Below are 22393 nucleotides of genomic sequence, written 5' to 3'. Positions count from 1 at the left end.
AATCTAGCAATTTTTCTAGTCTCAGACGAAGATTTTGATGAACGTGTTAGGGAGGGAATTATTAGAAAACAAAGAGTGTGAACTCGAGATTGACGGAGATGAGAGCTGATTCTGAGACAATCAACATCTCTGATGCTAATCCTATTTATTCTCCTGAGTCGCAGGATGGTGGAGATTCCGTGATCAAGTAGTGATGATGATGAAAACTGATTCTGGACGACTGTCAAGTTCCTGCTCGTGTCACCTGTTCTCTGCCAGAGTCAACTACACCTGGCATGTCAGACGCCCCTCGCCGAGCTCCTCAGTTTTAGTTTGGCAGCGTGAGAGGTAACCTTTGCACATGGAGAAGTGTTGGACCACCAAAACATCGTAGCACTCCACAAAATAACATCTGATGTTACTGAGCTAAGGGCTCTTCTCATAATTTTTTGTACTCCTCAATTTTTAAACCTGCTCATAAAAATATGTTTTCCATGTTCTCGAAGAAGGCTGCAGGAAGACCAATTTTTACTGTGTTCTAAATAAACAATAAATATTACTTCTTGTTTATTGAACTTTACACAGATGAAATAATTGGAAGTTGATAATTTAGATTCATAGAACAAATATTTTACGTTATCATTAACAAAAAATAAATGAATTGGATGTAAAAAAAGAAAATATGCATGTCGGTCTGACAGACCGGGTGGTTCGGATTACGCATAAAAAAAACATGGTTCGGGTTAAGAATAAGTCTATGAAACATTTGGAAAAATTCATAAGACATGAACTACCGAACAAAAGACAAACATTTTATATTCATAATAAAGATACACTCTCCAAGTTTTGGTTCGAATATCACAAAAGTCACAAATGCTCTGTGTCCACCGTTAGTGATGTGGCAAATGTCTATGTGATAATCCAATCTCATTCTAGACACGAGTTAGCATGCATGGGTGATTCGGTCCCTAAGATCCTAGATATTAGTGGGCAGTGGGGACATAAACAGTATCCTTCACAAACCCTCGCAAGTTAGTCACATCACTGCTACAACTGACGAACTTCTTGCAAACTCAAGAACACAAAGTGCCTACTCTTTTACTGAGCAACATATTACTACTATGGCCTCGTAGCGGCAAAACCGTGCATTGCTTGCATAAAAAACTTGTCATTTCTCTATTGAAGTTAGTTCAAACAATCCATTGTATACTTAACTTTTCTGGTCTTGCTTTTTTTTAACCTCAGGGTCCTAAAATCTTATAATAAAGGATTGATCCTTTGTGCATGCAGGGATGAACTGCTCATAAATTAGTAAAGTGGACCAAGCATGAATTTGTGCTGCTTAGTTTGCATTTGGCGTCATTTCAAGACTGGAAAAACTTCGGCAGAAGGAACCTAATTATCAGCCCCTCTCAGGTACACCCTAATCAAAGGTTGCCAAGATGAATCCCCAGTGGAGACCTCTAACACAGTGGTTCGGATCCCACTTTAAACCATAGGTTCTGTCCCATCTGAACATAAATTGGGTGTAAATTTTTGGTGCACGAAACTAAACTTGCAGGCAATGATGCCTCTGCCATCTGCACCCACTGTATAACCCATCTGGTGTTTGTATTGTTCTATGTCCTTATGCGAGGTGAGTGCCCATCAACAGCGACAGTTATTAACAGAGGTATACAAATTTTAGTTCTTTGATACGTGTATTGGTGAATTTATGAGAGACACTGCCACCTTCTGTCATGTGCTATGGAGCCTGAGGTCCCAAGTTCCGGATCATGGTCAGGTATGGTCATTGTGCTTGTCCCTCCCCTAATTTCAACAGTTCCATAGTTCAGCCTCATTGTACACATAACAAATATGAACCAAACATGAAGTGAAAGTAATTTACCAAGTTTCGATTCTACGGATGCGCAAAATTTGTACGTGGTATAACCAGTTTAAGACGACAGGATGCTTGTGTAAAGGTAAAAGTTCCGGGACGGCCGCGTGTATCAGACGAGAAGGTGGAGAGTGTCAGAACGGCTAGCATTCGCAGTCCTAGAAAATCTGTGTGGCGGGCGAGTCAAGAACTAGCAATGCCAACAATGGCAGCGTGGAAAGTGTTAAGAAAAAGACTCCAAATGACACTGTACCATCTGCAGCTGTTACAGGCCCTAAAACCTGCAGATCATTTGGCTCATAGGAACTTCTGCACACAAATTCTTAATTGAGAAGATGACGATTTTCTTAGTCGTGCGATGAATCCATGGGAAACTCCACAGCATGTATGGAATTCACTCAAAGTTAATGTATTTTGTGCAGTATCGAAGCAACAAGTTTATGGGCCGTTCTTATTTATGGAAGAAACTGTTAATGGAATTTCATATCTAGACATGATGCAAAATTGGCTCTTTCCACAACTGGAGGATAAACAACACATCATTTGGCAACAAGACAGCACTCCCCCTTACTTTCATAACAGTGCGGGAATGGTTAAATGAAGTTTTCTCCCATCGTTGGATTGGTCGTCATGGTGCAGACGACTTGCATCTTCTCCAGTGGCCTCCAAGGTCCCCTGTGACTTTTTTCTGTGGGGCTAAATAAAAGATCGTGATTTATGTACCACCGCTACCTGCCAGCCTACCTGAGTCTAGACGCAGGTTTGTTGCAGTCATAGTCGAGTACACCAGACTTGCTAAGTTTAGTGTGGAAAGAAATTGACTATGGGCTGGATGTGTACCGTATCACGAATGGTGCCCACATTGGTAGGGTGACCAGACTCATACATGTAAAAAAAGAGGACAGAGCATGGTGGAAAAGAAGGACAACGCAAAAATGGCAACTCATTTGCCATTAATCATAATTTAATCATTACAATTACACATGCACTTACACATCACAATGCATACCTAACACCTCCCCCCTCCCTTACACAATGAACTACTGAAGACTTATTACTTATCAATTCAATGTATTATTTTATTATTGTATAATCTTTATTGTATTAACATGATCAATGTGTTGTTTTTTTCTATGTTTTTATTCATTTATTGTATCTCTCACAAGGGTTGGTTGTAAGAACGGCCCACGAGGCCGAAACACGCCTGCTTAAATAAAGACCATTCTATCCTATTCTATTTTATTCTATTCTATAAAAAATCTACCAAGACTTTGCTCACATATAATTCTCATGATTTTTTAAAAATAATTTTCTTTTACCTTTAAGCAACAAAAGCAATCTCATCATAATATATTATTTAACACATGGCAATCATAACTAAGAATATCTATAGTTTGAAACACAGAATTTTACTCTTTTTACAATGGACATTTCCACTCAATTTTTTTTACAACAATTTTAAAAACTACACCCTGGAAAAATGACCCTTGCAAGTTCTCGCGTTTCTCTTCGTCCAGTTTAAGGCAGAAACGAGACTTCCAAAGTTGCGAGGCTAGCGTTGCGCTGAAAACACGCCGCCGCCATGTTACTACGTCACTCCTTAGGGAGAGCTCGTTTGTCGTCTGCTTCGAGCGTCCAGTTCCGGATGGGTAGCCCACGGTGAGCGAACACGTGCAGCAGTTTTACAAATCTGTACCGATTTAAATAATGGAAGAACGAGCGATAGGAGAAAGGAAAGCTATGCTTTGTAATGATCCTTCTTCTATGAAATATCCGTGCTGCTCACGTGCAAGATAAATAAAACGGTTCTGTTGCGTGTGTGTTCTCAGGCCATGCGAAAAATATTGTTTATAAAATTGGTTTCTGACCAGACACTCAAACAGTAATTTTTAAACTTATATTTATCGATATTTACCGTAACCTATGTAGTGCAAAATAGGAATTTTCACATTCTTCACTTTATTTATAAAGCCTATTTAACTTTCTTTTCCATAAAGCAATTTCAGTTTGTGTTTCATTTCTGTTGCGCAAATTATGATCAAATATTTTTGTGCAGATAAGAGAAAATACACTGAGAAGATTACATTAGTTGCACAGTACATATCTATACTTAGTTTATGTATAATTATTACAAGGAAATAATGTGTATAACCATGGGCGATTTAAGGAGGATTCAAAGGGTCCAACCCCCCTCTTTTTTTGGTTCACTAAAATTAACAGTTTCCTTGTTCTATCCGCTTGTTCATAAAAAATTCCTTCAGACTTATTTCATTCTCTTAAATTAGAGACGTATAGGACGGGATACGGATGGGAAGGAAATTTCGTAATTCCACACACCAGATGGGACTGCAGACCAATATCTGCAATTTCCTGATAGTTTCGGAATTTCTGCGATAAGAAACTGCATTGAGACTGTCAAATCAGTTATTTTCCCCCCCTCGAATCATATTAAAGAAATTTGGTTCTTAAAAACGTAGTGACACAAGATGAATAGAAAGTATCAATACTTCGTTACTACAAACACACAACTTTATCGGGTCCAACATCCCCTCCCCCCATGCTCCCCAACAGCTTCCGGCCAGCAGTGTCCTGGATTTTCACTTACGAAACAAAGCAACCCTAATCATACCAAAAGTTGATCCATCCCTCCTCCCCCGTGAACTATATATACGCCCATGTGTATAACAATATCCCATACTGGAATGGTACGATATAATTATTTTGAATTTTGTACTGCGAAAAAAGCCGCCTCATCTCGTTACCCCGAACGCATTAATTGGCTGGTTCACAACTTCACCACTAAGGATCCTATCGAGACGAGACATGGCAGTCTTGGTCTCGTTCTCGTTGAGAGTTGTAAATGTCTGTCTCGTGTTTATTTGTAAATGTCTCATTGACAGTCTCGTCTCAATTTATAAACATCCGTCTCGGTTTGGGAGGGCAATTCTCGTTCTCGTCTCAAGTCTAGAAAAATATAGAATCAACAACGCATGCAAAGGCTTATCATTATAAATACAAAAAAAAAAACCTTTCTTAATATTTTTATTTTTATATTTTTGACTCCTCGTTTTGACGGTACAGCCCTCGAAAACTAAATATTATCCTGCTTATATATGCAAACCAAACTGCAGATTCAGAATGAACTGGCGTTGTAATTATTATACACAAAATTCATGATTTATCTGAGGAAGTCGCATGTTCCAGGTTTGACTCTCGACCTGGGCATGACTGTTTCCTTGTGAGTGACATTTCATTGAACTGGAAATTGTTACATGGGAGGATGTTTGCTCGATACTTTGGGGACACCTAGGGGGATGCTTCTATTGTTAATGTTAGTGTTGCTCACGACACGAGGTATGTTCCGTCTCGTCTCATAAAAGGAGATGGTACAAGTGAATGTTTTCGAAATGAGATGGGACTGAAGAAAAAGTTCATCTCTTATCATGGCAGGTTGGGCTTGGGTGATACTTAGATTGTGCAGTTGATGGTAGTGTGTGTGTGTGGGGGGGGGGTGTACTCCTGCACCCCGACTTCGAATACTGCTTGTAGTTATTCATCTTCATTGTAGCGATCAGCCAAAAGGGGGAAGAAATGTGATGTTAGAGATCATACATAATAAATTAACCATGCGTTCTCATCGTTGCGGTTAAACAAAGTGAACGGAAAAGCGACGTAAAAGTAGGCTAAATACAAAAATTTGCAATATATATATATATTAACTGAAGAAAACTGTCATTTACTGCAGGAAATTTAAAAACTCACCGTACCTTTTTATACCGTATCACCTCTTATATTGCAGAAATTGGCGTGTAAACCAGTGTGTTCTAAAAGTATAATCTTAAAATTTGTGAAGAAAATAGTATTATGACGAAAATAATCGTAATTCCAGAAAAGACATTCCTATAACATTAAGTTCTTACCAGTCAGAACTATCCTATGTATTCGCAATGAACAAGGCTGTTCACGTGTTCAGCCATTGACTGTTACAAGGTTTGCTTTGTCACCCTAATGGGAAAACCCTCTACCGAGTGGCTGAATTATAGTAAATACTACTATACTGCTAGGGCATAATTCATCTCCAAGAAATGGAGCACAGATTTTTGCATTGGAAGTTGTAAGTTGGAAGTTACCTATATAAGTGAATTTTCTGTCGCTTCCGCGGCTCATGCTAAGTTGACGGGACGAGCAGAAGCCCCGCCTGCACGCATTTCTAAGTGATGACGTCAGCGAACCTCCTGTCTGTGGAAAGGACGTTTTCAAATCCGTGACGTAGTAGGTGAATTTCAGCGGTGTTTGAAGACGTGTTTCTCGAGAACCGAAACAAATATCGCCGAGATATTTTGCACATCTCATGTTTGTGTCATTATCTGTAAAATGAATGGATTTAAAACGTTTTTCATGTCAAAGTGGAAATGTCCATTCTTGGATATTAGAATGCAATATCACCATGTGAATGCAAATGTAACAAGTAAGCTTTGCTTTAACTTATTTCCAAAAACAGAATTTTAATTTTTGGTAGTTTAGATTGGGTCAAAAAATATGCCACGAACATTTTTAGCACTCTTTCAACAGCAGGGGAAAGTGAGTCACCTTATACTTTACCTCATATTCGTTTCTTCCATCCTTTAAGAGCTGGATATTTTATTGGAAGATCATTGGTGAATTTACACTTTAGCTTCGTTATTTCATAAAAGTAAATATGACTTATCAAAATTCTCGCTACGCATTTCTGTATCGCGTATGTATGACTCTCAAATGAACTGGCCGATCTCTGTGGCGGGGTGGTTAGCACACCGCGCCACAACGCCAGAGGTCCCAGGTTCAAATCCCAGCCTGGGTATGGGTGTTCTTTGTGTTTCTTCATCAAAATCATCATATCATTATCATCACTCATCCTCGCAATTAGCCAAAAGTGGCAGAAAAGCAAATTAAAACAAACCATATTAGTCAATCAAAAAGGAACTGCTCAAATTACATGTGTTTAAGCAACGAGTGATGATAATACATACTAATGACTAGGGGTGTGCGGGACAGAACTTTTTTTTGGTCAGGACGGGGATTTTTTGTTAAATCCAGATGTTCGGGATGGGTGAAATCTGCAATTTCCCAACCAAGGCAGGAAATTTTCAGGAACGGGCAATGATAAAAATTTTCTGACGCTGTGGAAGTCAAGAATTTTACGTCATTTCCCCTTTTTTTCTATTTCTGAAATAAGAGCTAACAATTTCCGAGAAGTATCAAGACACTTACAATGCAGAAGACATAAAAAATTAACCACTTTTTGAAACTACCATTTGGAAGTTCCGAACTGCTCGGGATCCTGAAATGTCGAAATAATTTCCCGAAGTCGGAATGAGAATTTTTTTACCGGCATTTCTGGATCGTGCACACCCCTACTAACGACTCGGTTGGGAAAGTGATCATGTTCAGCTCCCAGATATTAGGTGAGCATTGCTCTAATATTTAACGTGGCCCAAGTGATATGAATATCATTGTGTGGAAGCATTCTCTGCAGAACATTTGCTATGGTCGTTGCTATACTCTTTCTGAAAAAGGACATTGACAGGTTTCTAAAAAATCCGCCCAGACGCCGGACCGACATCTAAAAAGGAGGACATGTCCGGATAAAAGAGGATGTCTGGTCACCCTACACATTGGACACTTGTAATGTAGGTTATGAAAACTTGGTGAGTTACTCTTTCATTTCATAATTGGTTCATATTTGTAATGTGTATAGCATAGAAAATATAAAAGTTTAAAACTCCGATATTCATTTGTGTACACCCTGTATATCTATATGCATGGCGTCAAAAACCATACAATCAATTCCAAGCATGTTTTTGAAAAAAATCAGTTTAAATAGAGAAAATCTGATTTAAATAGAAATCAACTCATCTGTAAACAAGGACCAGTGTTGACAGCAATATGGGGACATTCCTATTTAGTTTTTATGTCGTCCAGTCTTGACATTCAAATGAAGTTTCCTGCAGGAGCTTCTCACCATGTTTTTCTTCAGCCAGGCAAGGAAGCAGAAACTGCCATGCATGGACGGGTGATATTTTCATTTACTGTATGTAAATTACGAATTTTAATTGTGCACATGTGGAAATCAAGCATGGCTAAGAAAACACACTGATGGATATTGACATCATCATTGCTACATTTCCACTTTTCATCTTTCAACTTTGGTATAATGGACATTGATGTATGCAGTGGTTGCAAATACCTTTTAAAAATATGTTGTACAATGTAACACAATTTAAGTTTTTATTTTCCTTCCATTTGAATGTTTGCCACCAGTCCTTCAGCATGTGGTCACCACATTTTCACGTGGGTGTCATAAAAATGGACAACGCCAAAGGAAAAGAACATGTGGCCACACACATTTTCCCACTACGTCAACATTGAGGAAGATAATGTTCAACTTCCTTTGTTTGTCCAGAACTTTTCACAGTATTTTTAACCCATTAACTGCAGCGGAGATATATATATATACAGGGTGTCATTTTAATGGCGCCCACGGACCACAGAAACGTATAGAGGACATCAAAACAAACAACTTTTCTCAGTAACATTTTTCTCATTGGTGCGTCGTTTCGGCGCTACAGTCGTTCAAAAAAGCCTGTTTTGCCGCCTGAATGCTGGCAACCACACACATCATTTGATTGCATTGGTGACGTCATATCCCGTCATGAAGCGATGCGTTCCAGGGTTGCCAGGAACACACATACTCTGTGAAAAATGACATAGCTACAATCAGCCACATTATGTACCATAACACAAAACGAGAAAATACGTTCTGTAACCTAACAGGAAGTAAACAAACGATACGAAAAATAGTAGAAAGAAAATAGAATTCAAGTGGAAGTGGTCATATCGAATTTTGTCTCAGCTTAGATGTCAAATATTTGCAAATCTAGTTACAAAGTTTGGCATCTAACAGTTGGGCTGAAAAGTTCGTAGGCTGACTCATAGATGGCGTCACTAGAATAAAATCCATGTGATTTTTAGTTAGTACTAACCTTCAAAACATACGTGTATAAATTTCACAGCTGCCTGATAATTAGTTCGTGAGATATAGCATTGTGAGTGAAGCAGCTTTTGTTATTGTGAAAAAATGGATAAAAAAGAATTTCGTGTGTTAATAAAGCATTGCTTTTTGGCGAAACAAAATACTGTTGAAGCCAAGGCTTGGTATGATAAACATTATTCGGACTCTGCACCAGGAAAATCAACCGTTGAGAAGTGGTTTGCTAAATTTAAACGAGGCCAAATGAGCATCGAAGACGATGCACGCAGTGGACGCCCCAAAGAGGTTGTTACCGACGAAAACATCAAAAAAGTCCACAAAATAATTTTAAATGATCGTAAAGTGAAGTTGATCGAGATAGCTGAGACTTTAAAAATATCAAAGGAACTTGTTGGACATATTGTGCATGAATATTTGAACATGCGAAAGCTGTGTGCAAAATGGGTGCCGCGCGTGCTCACAATCGATCAAAAGCAACAACGTTTTGATGATTCGGAGCAATGTTTAGCGATATTCAACCGTAATAAAATTGCTTCCCCATCCACCATATTCTCCAGATCTGGCCCCCAGTGACTTTTTCCTGTTTGCAGACCTTACAAGAATGCTCGCTGGAAAGAAATTTAGCACTGATGAAGAGGTAATCGCCGAAACTGAGGTCTATTTTGAGGCTAAAGAGAAATCGTACTATAAAAATGGCATCGAAAAATTGTATGACCGCTATAATCGTTGTATCGCCCTCGAAGGCAACTATATTGAATAATAAGATCGAATTTTGTCAAATAATTTTTTTTTACTATGTTAGCCTACGAACTTTTCAGCCCAACTGTTACAATTCAGTCTATCCACTTCGTTTTTCTGATACTAGTTTTCTGTGACACACTGAACAGATGACAAAATAGAAATGAAAGAACTCTAAATTCCAAAGTTAAGCAACAGATAATATAATGCATATTCAGAGCATTATGAGGCAAGTGGCAAAAATGATTGAAAATACAGGGATATAAGTAGTAGTAATACAAGCTCTAACACGACTATGTGTTTATCTATGTACCGGATACAAATGTGATAGGTTGCAACTGTGAACAGTGCAGTATATTCGCTACTGATTGATCATTAGATTGTTACTGTGGTTGTACGTGTTTTAGCCGTAATGTAACAACTTGCACCTCGGATACTTCCGTTATTAGCACAAAAGTACCACAAGGCATCTGGGCACAAACCTGTAGATATCAACCTTGCAACAAGATTTGCAAATATTTGACATGTAGCTGGGCGGAAACAGCCACGTGTAAGCTTTGTTTTACAGCTAATAATGTGGTTGGTAGTTTGACATTTTTCACAAAATTTGTGTGTTCCTTGCAACCCTGCCGTGCGCTGTTTCGCTGCAGGATATGACGTCAGAGGTACGATCAAATGTTGTGTTGGGTTGCCAGCATCCAGGCGGCAAAACGGTCTTCTTTGAACGACTGTAGCGTCGAATTGACGCACCAACGAGAAAAAAGTTACAGGGAAAAGTTGTTTGTTTTGATGTCCTCTATACGAATCTGTGGTCCGTGGGCGCCATTAAAATGACACCCTGTAAAGTCCGCGCGTTCATTATATCCCCAGCGGTTAACAAAGGGAGCGGTGCTCTTTGTTAAAAGAAACACCCAAGCGGGCGGTTTTCTTTTGAAGAAACTGGAGTAGGAAAGCGATGTTGCCAAATTGAAGGAAAGGGTAAAGAAAAAGAAAGAGAAACAAACAAATTAAACAATATGTAAAGAGAAAAGACTCACGCACCCGCCTGCTCCGCCTTGCAACTACAAGAAATGTAAAGAAAATGTGGCAACAACGTCTGAGTGCACGCGCTTATCGGAAGCGGTCTGGCTATTGTTGGCTATTGTTTCCAGTGTTAAGTTTTATCAAAGGATTGCCGATGGGGATATAATGAACGCGCGGACTTTATATATTGGTATTTCAAAATTAATGGTTCTTGTATTGCGGTAAGTCATTTTTATAGACACCACTTTTTCGTGCTTTGATGCTTTGTCAGTTCCTGAAAAATATTTTTTTCCAATTTGGAATTAGAGCCGTGGTGGTGTAGTTGATAGGGTGTCCGACTGCAATGAGGGAGAACCTGGTTCGATTCCTGGGGTGGGTGTTCTGAGGTTGGAATTTTACTGGCCTAGTCCCTGCATAAAGCAGCTCTGGGGCTCAAATTGCCTCAAATCTGTGTGTACCTGGAGGGTAAAGTCAGCTGGAGTATGGTGCTGATCACAGCACCTCCAAAATTTCCGATATCGAGAATGTGCAGTGGAGGTGTGTGGCCCTACCCCCACATACCCTAAATGTGCCTTCAAGGTATGGTGGTGTATGCAGGGGGAACCTTACCTAATATGGAATGTTTATTTGTGACAGTCTATAAATAGATTGTATTCCTTAGCTTTATTTTGCAGCAAGTTTTTTACGATAATATGTAGTTGCATCTATATATTGATCGCACTTCTCTTCAACGTCGCCGCAGGAAAAGGGTTAAACCACATCAACATTATACAATACACACATCCATAAATTAAGGATGAAATGGACTCGCATCTGCCCTGCCTGAAAGTGAATCCATGTTGCCGACGTAGTACTCTGCCACACTTGATGCCTCTGGGGAACACATGGTAGTGCAAGAGCAAGGTAGGAAACATATCTGTCCAGGTGTCTGGGAATGTGCAAGTTGGGTCTGTGAAGGCTGTGCAGACAATGGGGCATGGCACATTGCACCCATCTGAATGACGTTCAAGAATGCCAGAACTTGAACTGGGCATAACATAACACACAGTGGCTCTGGAACTTCACATTCCCCAAACTACAGGGCAAAGCTGTAGTGGAAATTCCAAGACTGGAAATGTCACCTGATGATGCAGTGCACATTTGCTTACCCCTTTTTTGCACACATTTTTGAGGAAAAAGCTTTATCACTACGGTCTACTTTCAACAAATAACTTACTTAATCTAAGTAGGAAAGAATACATTTTAATCATCTTCGTCGCACACCACAAGAATGAATGAATGAATTTCTAATTTTGGGTTACACTTGGGCTATTTTACACCCATCACATTATACGGGGTCAAGCCCCTTATCATACGTAAATATTCCTAATATAACAACTGTAATGTTGGAGAACTAAAATATTCTTTGCTGGGTTAAAATCTGAAGCTGTAAAGGGGCATTCAGCACACACAAGGACAAAACGCAGCCCTACACAGGATTATACTGGCCATAGGTACAGATGCCAGAGCCTGCACACTGCAAGAAATAAATCGTCTAACTCAGAACAGAGAAAATTTCCAAAAATGAAGGTAATCTATCTGCATATCCCTGTTTTTCAGCCTATTTTTAAAGGTATAAATTGCACCTTATAGGCTGGCAAGGGGCCTGAGTAGAGATCTTGCAGCAGCAGTGACTGAAGTACAAATGTCCGTGCACATTGTCACTCTATTATGTTAACATGATCTGCAGGTCTGCCAGTTACACTCGTTCCCTTGATGCAAAGTGAGATTAGAGCCTGCCTCACATGGTGTAGGAAGCATAGTGTATGGGTTTAACTTCTTTGGAGAGATCAGTGGTGCTGTCTTGTTTTTGGATGAGTCAAGGTTCTCATTACAGAGGGACACTTAGCGTATGTACATATGATGAACATGTGAGTTACATAACCAGGAGATCATCATCATAATGGAGATGCTGGAATCATTGTGTTGGCTGGCATTATGCTGTGCTCCATATGTCTTTGTAAGGGGTTCTGTCACTGGCCAGTTATACCAGGTTGTGATTATCCAACAATAAGCCCGTTTCTTCAGAAAAACAATAAGACCTGCTTTCCTGTTTATGAACGATAATACACGTCCCCATAGAATAGATCTTGCAGTCCCTGGAATCTGAGTATATCTGGCACATAGACTTGCCAGAGAGGTCCCCCGATCTCAACCCAATAGAGCATGTGTGGGACTCACTCAGGCAACTTATTACAGGATAGAATCCCTTTCCTTGTTCCCTTCCAGCGCTGCATACAGTACTGTTACGGGTGGGATGCTATTACTCCAGAACAGCTCAATATCTTATCCGCAGTATGCCACATCATTGTACAGCATGTCCAGGAATATATTCCATATTATCATTTGTGCAGATCCTTCAAATATGCTTTTGTTTCAAGATGTCCCAATCACTGTGACTGCATTTGCTTTTTACCACTTTGACAACTACGTTCCCCAGCGATTGTAGGTTACTTGTGTTTTCTTATTTTCAATTGTATCACACACAAGTAAAACAAATGGGTGCACACTGAATAGCTGTATGTGTATGATGAGCTATGATCCATAATTTATGTACATAAGTGTATATAAGAAATGATCTTAGTTTTGTTGTACACCAACTATATTTTTACAGAAATATCCTTCAGATCAATCCCCAGTGACCCCAATTGAGGATTTTGTAGAAATAGTTTTATCTGTATAATCATAATGAAGCAAAAGTCATTAATTATAAAAATATTTATTCTGATATACCTCAAATCACCACACCATAAATATTGATACCAAAAATAATGTATAATAATGCCCCTGGTTTTCAACTACTTTTCAAAGTAGATGTAAAAAATACGAATTGTGGACCAAGTCCATTATCCTTAAAAACAAAAGAGAGCAAGCTTGCTGTTATATTTTTGAAGCCAGTCCTGTGTTTGGAGAGACGGTCTTGATCAATGAACGGATACTTCCGAAATTTGGATTGTTCTTATCTCCCAGCAGTTTGAAGATCACAGTTTCGCTTGTTGTTATGAAACATCCAATTTGACGTAACCTCTGTAAAATTGAATGAATGGATAAAATAAATACTTACTACATATAATATGTTAGGGATGTACTGATATAAAACTTGCAGATGGTAATAAAGCACCCACATAAAATTTTTTGGTATCAATATTCTACTAGTATCCGATCTAAAATTGCAAATTTCTTTTAACATGAAGAAATTAATGCACATAACCACATGAATGCAACTGATTTGGCTTTGAAAATACAACTATGTATTTACACATCTAGTTTACACAATTGAATAATACCAATTATATGTTTATATCCATAAAAAAAATAACAAATTTGCTCAACATATAGAGGAGAGCAAGACTAACAACTTTTTTTTTCTAAACTGGTAAATTATAAAATCTTTTATTGCTGTCTTGCCAAAATATCTGCTTGGAAACCACAACAGATGGCCATTTTTCCCAAGCAAATAAACCTGATTTTTATAAAAATGTTAAGTATTAACCAAAGTGTGTACCAAAATGTCACATAATTCAAGGAGAAAAGGAACAATGAGGTGCAATTATACTTTTTATTTGCACCTAGTCTGTTTGATTCTTTTCTATCTACATGATATCTGTGATCAGGAACCACGAAGACAACTCTATCTTTTGGACTTATACGTATAAAAATAAAAGGTGAAATTTTTAATACAGTAAAAAAAAAATAATGACTTTCTTGAACTCCGGTTATTATGAAAACTAGTTTGCTGTGTAAGAACCAGACGGATGTAACTCCAATGTATCAAATATATGGGAGATAGGAAATAATGTACTATTAGGAATGTGTTTGACTAAAAAAGTCAGTAGACTGGAGATACGTGACTCCATTTTATCGCTAAAGACTAGAGGTGGAGATCTTCTGAGAAGATATGCTAAACAAAGCCGAAAACTGCATTTTTGGAGTCACATTCCTCTAGTTCTCATATGACAAGTTGATTACCTCGAAGGCGAGCAATCGATCTTCCTGTGATCGTGATGTACATGCATCAGCGACTACATGAACATGCAAGCCTCTGGCACGCAGCTCGATTGCTGTTTGTTCTATGCACACATGAGTCTGAAACCAGAGATATAAATTACGATTTGTTAATGAAAAAAGATTATTATTTAAAAGCATACTTACATGTCAAAGATAAGTAGCAAAAAACGTACAACATTGTGAAATATATAATTCAAATGAAATAGCTCATTAAACTAATCCAATATGTACAACATTTGTAACAGTTGTTCTAGTCTGCATGGACAAGACTAGAGCCTGGATTTTAAAGGGAAAAATATTACTCTACAAAGGATAAAGAAGGTAAAATTATTGCTAAAAAAGAAAGGAAATTAAAAAAGGACTGCACTTCACTAAAAATATTATTTTAAATGAAAGCACAATATATACCATTCATACATAAAAAGGGACACATTACATTTCATATGAAGCAAAGCTGGACCCTGTGGCCGAGTGGTTAGCACATCGTGCTATGAAGCCAAGGGTCCCGGGTTCGAATCCCACTTGGGCTTGGTTGTTTGTGAATGTCTATTCATTAATTTCTTCATTTCATCACTCATCCCAATCTTCGCAAATTAGCCAAGAGGCACAAAACATGAAGTAAAATAAACTCAATCAATCGTATGAAGTAAAGTAAAAAGTGCAAGAAATTTAATGCACAGAGAGAGAGAGAGAGAAATATGTGCACAAAAACAGAAATTCACATGCCCGAAAAAGTCATTTTTACATCGCAAAAGCATTTGCAAAAAAATGTGACCATGGACAGTGAGTGATACCAACAGTGGCGAAGCATGACATTTTTACGTAGTCAACGCAAGACTTGCCAAACATCAGGGTCAATCTTTTAGGCCAGGGAGGATTTCTACATTGATAATGATGATAACAGTGTTCGTATATGACATGTGAAGTAGAGATGGCCAAATCCGTATTTTTCTAGGGAGTATATGATCGTAAAATAAGGAAAACAAAACTTTATTAATAAATTCTACCCTAAAAATTTTTAAACCTCCCTCCCCGAAATCTGGGTAGTAAAATTTCCAGAATCCTGATATTTTAGGCCATCCGTGGTGTTATGAAAATGTCTTACATGTCTGTAAAGCAAGAACAATTTTTCCGAAATCTATTTTTGAACCGCAGGATAAAATATATATATATACTATCAAGGAAATACAATGGATCCAGAACTGCTTTTTTCCTAGTTCTTTCTAGCACTAACTGTCGGGAAATTTATTATTTTGCTTACTTATATTTTTTCCTATGTACCATTGCTTTCATGTATTCTGTGTAAGTTGCATTGCGATGCTCTCAATATGTGTATTTCTCTCAAAAACAAGAGAGTTGCATGCTTTACAGTGCTGGACATAATGAGAAGTTTCATCTTCATGACGTCACACACAGAAACCCTGCCATGTTTATAAACAAACAGACCTTCAAGAGCGGGGGAAAAGTGGTCGAAGGACCTTGGATTCGCAGACCTGCTGTGATGACCTAGCCTGCCAGCACCTTTGCACTCAACAGGAAACGTAGTGGAACGGTTGGGCGTAGGGGGTAGAACTGGGCTCTCCTTTCGATGCGCTAAACTTAGCAAATCTCTTGCATATCTCTAGCTGTTTCATGGTGTCACATGACTAATTTCGCTCAAATATGTGAATATTCTGACTTATTTTTTCACTTCTTTAAAATATTTAAAATGCTATATTTTTAGGGCTTTCCTTTGTCATTACTGCATCGCCCGATGACTGGACCAACTATTATTGGCACATGTGTCTATGGACATGTTAGATGTCTTGCAATAGACCAAAAGGTCTGAAATGTTTATCTTCATGTAGAATATCATGTGTATGTCAGCAATCATATTCTGAATTTCTATTGTGCTTTTAAGTATATTTTAAAATATAAAAATTATAACCTGCTTTGTTGAACTGCTACAACACTGACTATATACAGTATAGGCAGGCATTTGATTGTGCAGTCCATAAAACTTGAGTACACCAGTACACCTCACTGCTTGTACTCTGCTGTTATTTCAGATACTGCATATTGGGGGATGGCGGAGTCTCCCTCCAAATAAAGTAGCCTCTCATTGCATGGTTCAAGGTCACCTGTTTCCAAATTTGAACACTGATCCCATTCCCTAACCATAGTGATGGTTTGCGTGTTTAGTCAACAGGCCACAAGAGGATGTGAAAGGCCATTTTCACCCACTCCGCAAGAGGCATTGGACCTTGGGATGGTCCCACATCGGACAATGACCTTGAAGGTAACGGAAGAAATAATGAAAAATTAAAAGTTGAAAAAAGGAAGTACTTTGCAAATGTAATGTTGTGGGCCAGCACTTCTGGCCTTGTTGTACTGGAATGTGAATGTGCTACACCTGGTATTGTTTTGCTTTATCAAATATGATGGCTGAGAGAGATTTATATGTAATTATAGAGCAACCACAAGCAAACAAAAACCTTCATCCAAAATCCTTCATGCACCTCCCCTTTCATTCATTCAACTCTGAGTCATAAGAATGTGCATGCTCCATTCTGCTCCTCCCCTCCATGAGTCTGAACAGGTTCTTTTGCATGTGGTTCCACTATACTTCAAATTGTTGAGCTTATTGTGTTTGGTTATCTGTGTATCTAATCTCTCGAAAATCTAACCTATGTAAGCTTTCTGGAAATAAATGAATTGCAATCAATTTTAGTGCATGTGATTCATTTTCACCTCTGCTAATCCAATTATTTGAAAATTTGTATTTTGATTTGGACAGGTTTAGGTACTTAACAGTAGTGTGTGTATTGTTAATACAGTATATTTCACCATAAATGAATTTGATGCCGAGATAATATGTGGTCTTTTACTGCCAATTACTGGGACAATTACTCCACAGTTTGCACAAACACTTTTAAATGAGCCTATGGTTTTATGAGTACATAAAAATGTAATTTGTTACCTCAGCTCCAAAAAGAACAATACATTCTAGTTCAAGTTCATCCATTGCTTTCTCCACTTCAGGAACTACCATGCTGAACTTTGTCTTAGCATAGATGCCATAGGCATGTGATATATCGAGCTCATTCACTGTGTTACCAAGGCCACTTGGGTATTGTTCAGTCACAATCAAAGGAATATTTAGGATCTTGGAAGTTTGAACCTAAAAATAAATAGTATAATTTAGTAGACATTTACGCAAAACAAGCTAGAACACTTTAATACATAACCCCATTACGATTACCTTACAGAGACTTGTTTCTCAGGTAAAAAAAATACACAACAATGGGATGGATGCTGTGCACACAAAGTCCAAAACACAAACACTTACAAGTGGTATGTACACATCAGCTCAAAACACCCTTGGTGTCAGTCAATGAACTACATTAGGCAGCGATAGTACTCAACTTGAGAATGCATACAGATCATGGTTCTCATAAATTAATGTTTGGCATGGCTACAAGCAGTACCTACAATTTCCTGTCAATGCGAAGAACCGAGCCAAACAATAATGCATCTGTTTCTTCAGTGTCCCTTACAAGACCACTGGAAACTCTCATAGTGCAACTCGTGAGTTAAAGTGCATCACACATCCCCATCACGGGGACGAGGTATGCCTACTAGCTTAGGTTAGGTTCCATTAGCACTCACTTCGTTCAATTTAGCATATATGGACAACATCGGAATTACAAATTCCACAGCATCTTCCACACCCGGCAACAACTTCACGACTCATCCTCGACACGTCCTGTTGTAGCAGCAGCAATAGCGCGTATTGTGCTCTCGTGCAGAAAGCAAATGGCGGCAACAGCAATAGCACGTCGGACATAGATTTTCGTAGAAACCCACATGCTTTCGCATTAAAATGGATCAAAACTACATTCCCGAACATCAAACAACGCTACAGAAAATGATTTGCGTAAGTACTTTCTCCTGTAAATTTGAAGAAATCCGTCTCCGGTATAGTAAAGTGTTACCGTTATAAGGAACAACGAAATCGGAGACAAGAAGTACTAGGATAAAATAGAAGTAACGATGGCTAGAAACTGGAAAGGATAGGTGCTTTGAGCCAATAATAATCAACAGCAACAACTATTGTTATTTCATACATCTGTCACTGTAGTAATAAATTTTACCAACCAACAAAAAAGTAGATTCATGCCATACTAAATGCAAGCCAACTTTACTAGAATGATGGGTAACAGTTCGTTATATCGGAGACACATTAAAATCAGATATTTTGTGTTTTGCATGGTTCGTACATACCAATTGTGTATTGTGGAACATAGTTCAAGATGCCATTATGCTTTTTACACATAAACAAACACAATTTTTCACGTAGAGAGTAATTTTTGGGTAACAGTTTCATACATCGGAGACACATTTCTTCATTTTTACAGAAGAAACTACTTACGGAAATGAGTTTCTCTAAGGTTTCCAACGTCAGTCGAGGTATTATCTTTCATCGTGGTATCTATTTGACCGGGAAATCATGTCAGTGTTTCCAATACCTTTTTTTTTAACTATGCTTGCCTAACCTAACCTTATCGGAAATGATTCGTGGAGCTATCCATCAGCTACCCGTGCATAATGTACAATTTGCACACGTGACGAACATGATAGTAGGTATTTTTTGGTGAAGGTTGGAAACAATGATATTTGAAAACAAAAGAAGCGATATCGCACCGTTACGTGTGTTCGGTAGGACTTAGAAAAATGCGTTATTTTAGTAGAAAAAGTGTTTGTTTTCATTTAAAAAGCATAATGGCACCCTGAACTATGTTCCGCAATACACAATTGGTAAGTACGAACCATACGATACACAAAATATCCGATTTTAATGTGTCTCCGATCTATGAAACTGTTACCAATTTTTGTTATTCCTTTTTTTGCATTTTTAACACACAATATGGCAGGCAAAACTTAGACTACCGTAGTGGGTATGCAGTGTTTCCAACCTTCTTCACCGAAAAATACCTACTGTCGTGTTCGTCACGTGTGCAAATTGTACATTATGGACGGGTAGCTGACGGATAGCCCCACAAACCATTCCGATAAGGTTTGGTTACGTTAAGCAAGCATAGTTAAAAAAAAGGCATCTGGTTCATGTAGCGAAAGCAAATTATGAAAGGACCTGCTAATAACATTCCATCATTATAAATTAAAGTGGTTTTATACTCTGACAAGATTTATAGTGTAGGTACATATGCATTATTTAATAAGGTCGGTTACCACCTGATGCCTTCTTTTAAAATAAATCTAAATATGCATTAAACTTTCACCATGGAATCTCTGCACTTGATAGCAGGAAGTGTCTCATGACAGCAAATGTGTGTAATAGTAGGCACTGCACAACATTTCTGAGCAATGTCGAAGCAACTCAAAACTCAATAATCCCGACAAAGTTTCAGTGGGCAAAACATTTCAATTAACTAAGTTGGCAGCATAATGACATTGCACTAATTTTTCAAATATATGTTGTTATTCAGAATATACACATTTATTACAAGAATTACTTCATGAATATAACGATGGCATTGTGACACAAATATAATTTTTACTACATTTCTAATGTAGTTCAATTAATCATGGACCATAGTTATTTCTCAGATAGCGCATGATTTTGCGCTATTCTCTGCTCTCTTGTTCAGTAGTACGCCGACATAGTGCCATTATTGATCGTTCTCCAAAATCAATACTTAAGAAACGAGTATATAAAGACTCTTACCAACTTGTTTGCAACTTCAGTTATCTGATCAAAGTATAACATTGCAGAACGAAACTTTTCCTGTATATCACAAAGGAAAAACGCTGTTTTTCCGTCAGGTATATAACCGCACTTGACCAAAGCAGACGCCATATTACAGCAATGCCTCATGGGATAGTTTCAAAATGTCTGCGCCCTAGACTTACCAAGCGTGTCGTCTGCTTCAACTATAGTTTGTTTTTGCAATTATTTGCGTGCTAGAAACAGAGATATGAATTGAGACCATAGGCCAAGCAAACTGCAACTTTTGGAAACAGTTTACTCGTGTTTAGAATCATATGTCATTTATATAATAAGAACGTAAGGCGGAGGGTGAGAATCGGTGATATCAAACGCGAACTTGTAGATCGTCAAAACAGGTACTGTGCAGAGATGACGGTAGTCTGTGACATTTCTGTGTAGCGTAAAGAAATTTTGTTTAAACGGGCAAGTGGTGAAACGAAGAACAAATTCTGAAACATGGCATCAGTTTCTCAAGCCAAGATTCAAAGTCAACAACCTGCGAGTGGTAACTCTGCGCCAAAGAAGCAGTTGATTAGTGTTCTTCCCCCAGTCCCAGAATGTTCATACGCCCCGTATTATTGGTAAGTACCGATAAACTTCTATTGCTTTTGTTTCTTAATTTCCCAGAGTTTGCAGCAAAGTCGTGTAATGTTTCGAATAAGAGATTTCTGTGATCTACGAATACATGGGCGTCCGGTAGTGGGGCCGTGCCCCCTCCCCCTGGAAAACGATAGTCGACCAAAAATTATATATTTCACACATATAATTTCATTTCAGCCACAATAATGTGTTTTAATTATTCGGTAAATGTCTGTTATATCGGAGACACATTTCTATCGGATATTTTCACTTTTAAATGGTTCGTACTTACCAATTGTGTTTTGTTGAACTTAGTTGAAGGTGCCATTATGCTTTTTACATGAAAGTAACTTCGATTTTTAACATTACGAGTAATTCTTTTGGGACCTTTCTTCCGTTGCGGAGCATAGAATATTTCGCGCACAGCTGTGGATCATCACGCGTCGTGCTTGTGTTTTGTCGATTTGGAGTGGGCATGCAGTGTTGCAACCTTCTTATCCGAAAAATACCTACTTTCGTGTTCATTATGTCATCACAAACCATTGACGGATAGCTCCAAAAACCGTTCCCGATAGCCCCAAAAACCATTCACATTAGCCCCACGAACCATTTCCGGCAAGGTTAGGTTGGGTTAGGTTAGGTAAGCATAGTTAAAAAAAATTAAAAATAAAAAAATTCTGGTAAAAAAAAAGGCACGTTTGGAAACACTTCTTCCTCTCACGAGACCGCGTGACTTTCATCTGCTGGTTCATAATGGAAACAACGGCATAATGTTGTCGCTTCGCACAAAAGGCTACTTTTATACATCAAAAGTGCTTATTTTCTGTTGTGCAGCATTCCATAGTGACAAAATACCTCCACGAAGTTTGATAAATGCAACAGAAACTCATTTCCGTAAGTAGTTTCTCCTGTAAATTTGAAGGAAAGTGTCTCCGATATAACAGACATTTACCAATTATTGCACGAACATAATAAATTCAAATTTAAGCAATGTTTTTTGAGGGATCAACACTATTATTGGGGAAAATATTCCATGTGCCCCCCCCTCCCCTGGAAAAAAAATACAGCTTGAGTTTACAATACGGGGCCACACTCCAATTTCTGTGAAATTTCGCATACTCACTAATTGAGACCTCCTAATCACGAATATGCATCTAATAATTTGTGGTCAAGCATGGAAATTGTAAAATAATGTGTAGAAGTTGTAGAATAACCTTGTTAAATCAGACGAGGAATGCCTACAAGGTTAGGTTAGGCTTGTTAGGTTAGCTTCCATTAGCTTAAATACAACAAAAAAATATTATTTACGCTAAGAGAACTAAACACACTACAATTGAAAGGCCTTGACGTC

General features: G+C 38.2%; 2 protein-coding genes across 2 annotated transcripts in view; one reads left to right on the top strand and one right to left on the bottom strand.

Moving 5' to 3' along the window:
- Window positions 1-22393, top strand: part of LOC146004117 (uncharacterized) — a 127309-nt gene that overhangs the window by 16557 nt on the left and 88359 nt on the right. Inside the window, exon 6 of the mRNA XM_083142781.1 lies at window positions 165-327. Coding sequence (XP_082998907.1) covers window positions 165-327 — 163 coding nt within the window. The remainder of the gene's footprint in view (window positions 1-164; window positions 328-22393) is intronic.
- Window positions 13392-20896, bottom strand: LOC146004365 (isochorismatase domain-containing protein 1). Its single transcript, XM_083143159.1, has 4 exons — window positions 20422-20896; window positions 17656-17856; window positions 14658-14774; window positions 13392-13715 (listed from the first exon to the last, which is right to left on the bottom strand). The coding sequence occupies exons 1-4, from the start codon at window positions 20569-20571 to the stop codon at window positions 13569-13571; spliced, it is 615 nt and encodes a 204-aa protein (XP_082999285.1). The 5' UTR covers window positions 20572-20896; the 3' UTR covers window positions 13392-13568.

Source organism: Lepisma saccharinum, chromosome 21, assembly GCF_977018435.1.
Source record: "Lepisma saccharinum chromosome 21, izLepSacc3.1, whole genome shotgun sequence".
Classification (NCBI taxonomy): Eukaryota; Metazoa; Arthropoda; class Insecta; order Zygentoma; family Lepismatidae; genus Lepisma; species Lepisma saccharinum.
This window is presented reverse-complemented; position numbering and strand designations above follow the sequence as displayed.

Excerpts from the sequence above, each read along its gene's own strand:
- LOC146004365 (XM_083143159.1), bottom strand. The coding sequence starts at position 20,571 with ATGAGGCATTGCTGTAATATGGCGTCTGCTTTGGTCAAGTGCGGTTAT. Across the intron at positions 17,857-20,421 it reads CTGAAGTTGCAAACAAGTTG|GTTCAAACTTCCAAGATCCT; the intron begins GTAAGAGTCTTT and ends ATTTATTTTTAG. Across the intron at positions 14,775-17,655 it reads TTGTTCTTTTTGGAGCTGAG|ACTCATGTGTGCATAGAACA; the intron begins GTAACAAATTAC and ends CTCTGGTTTCAG.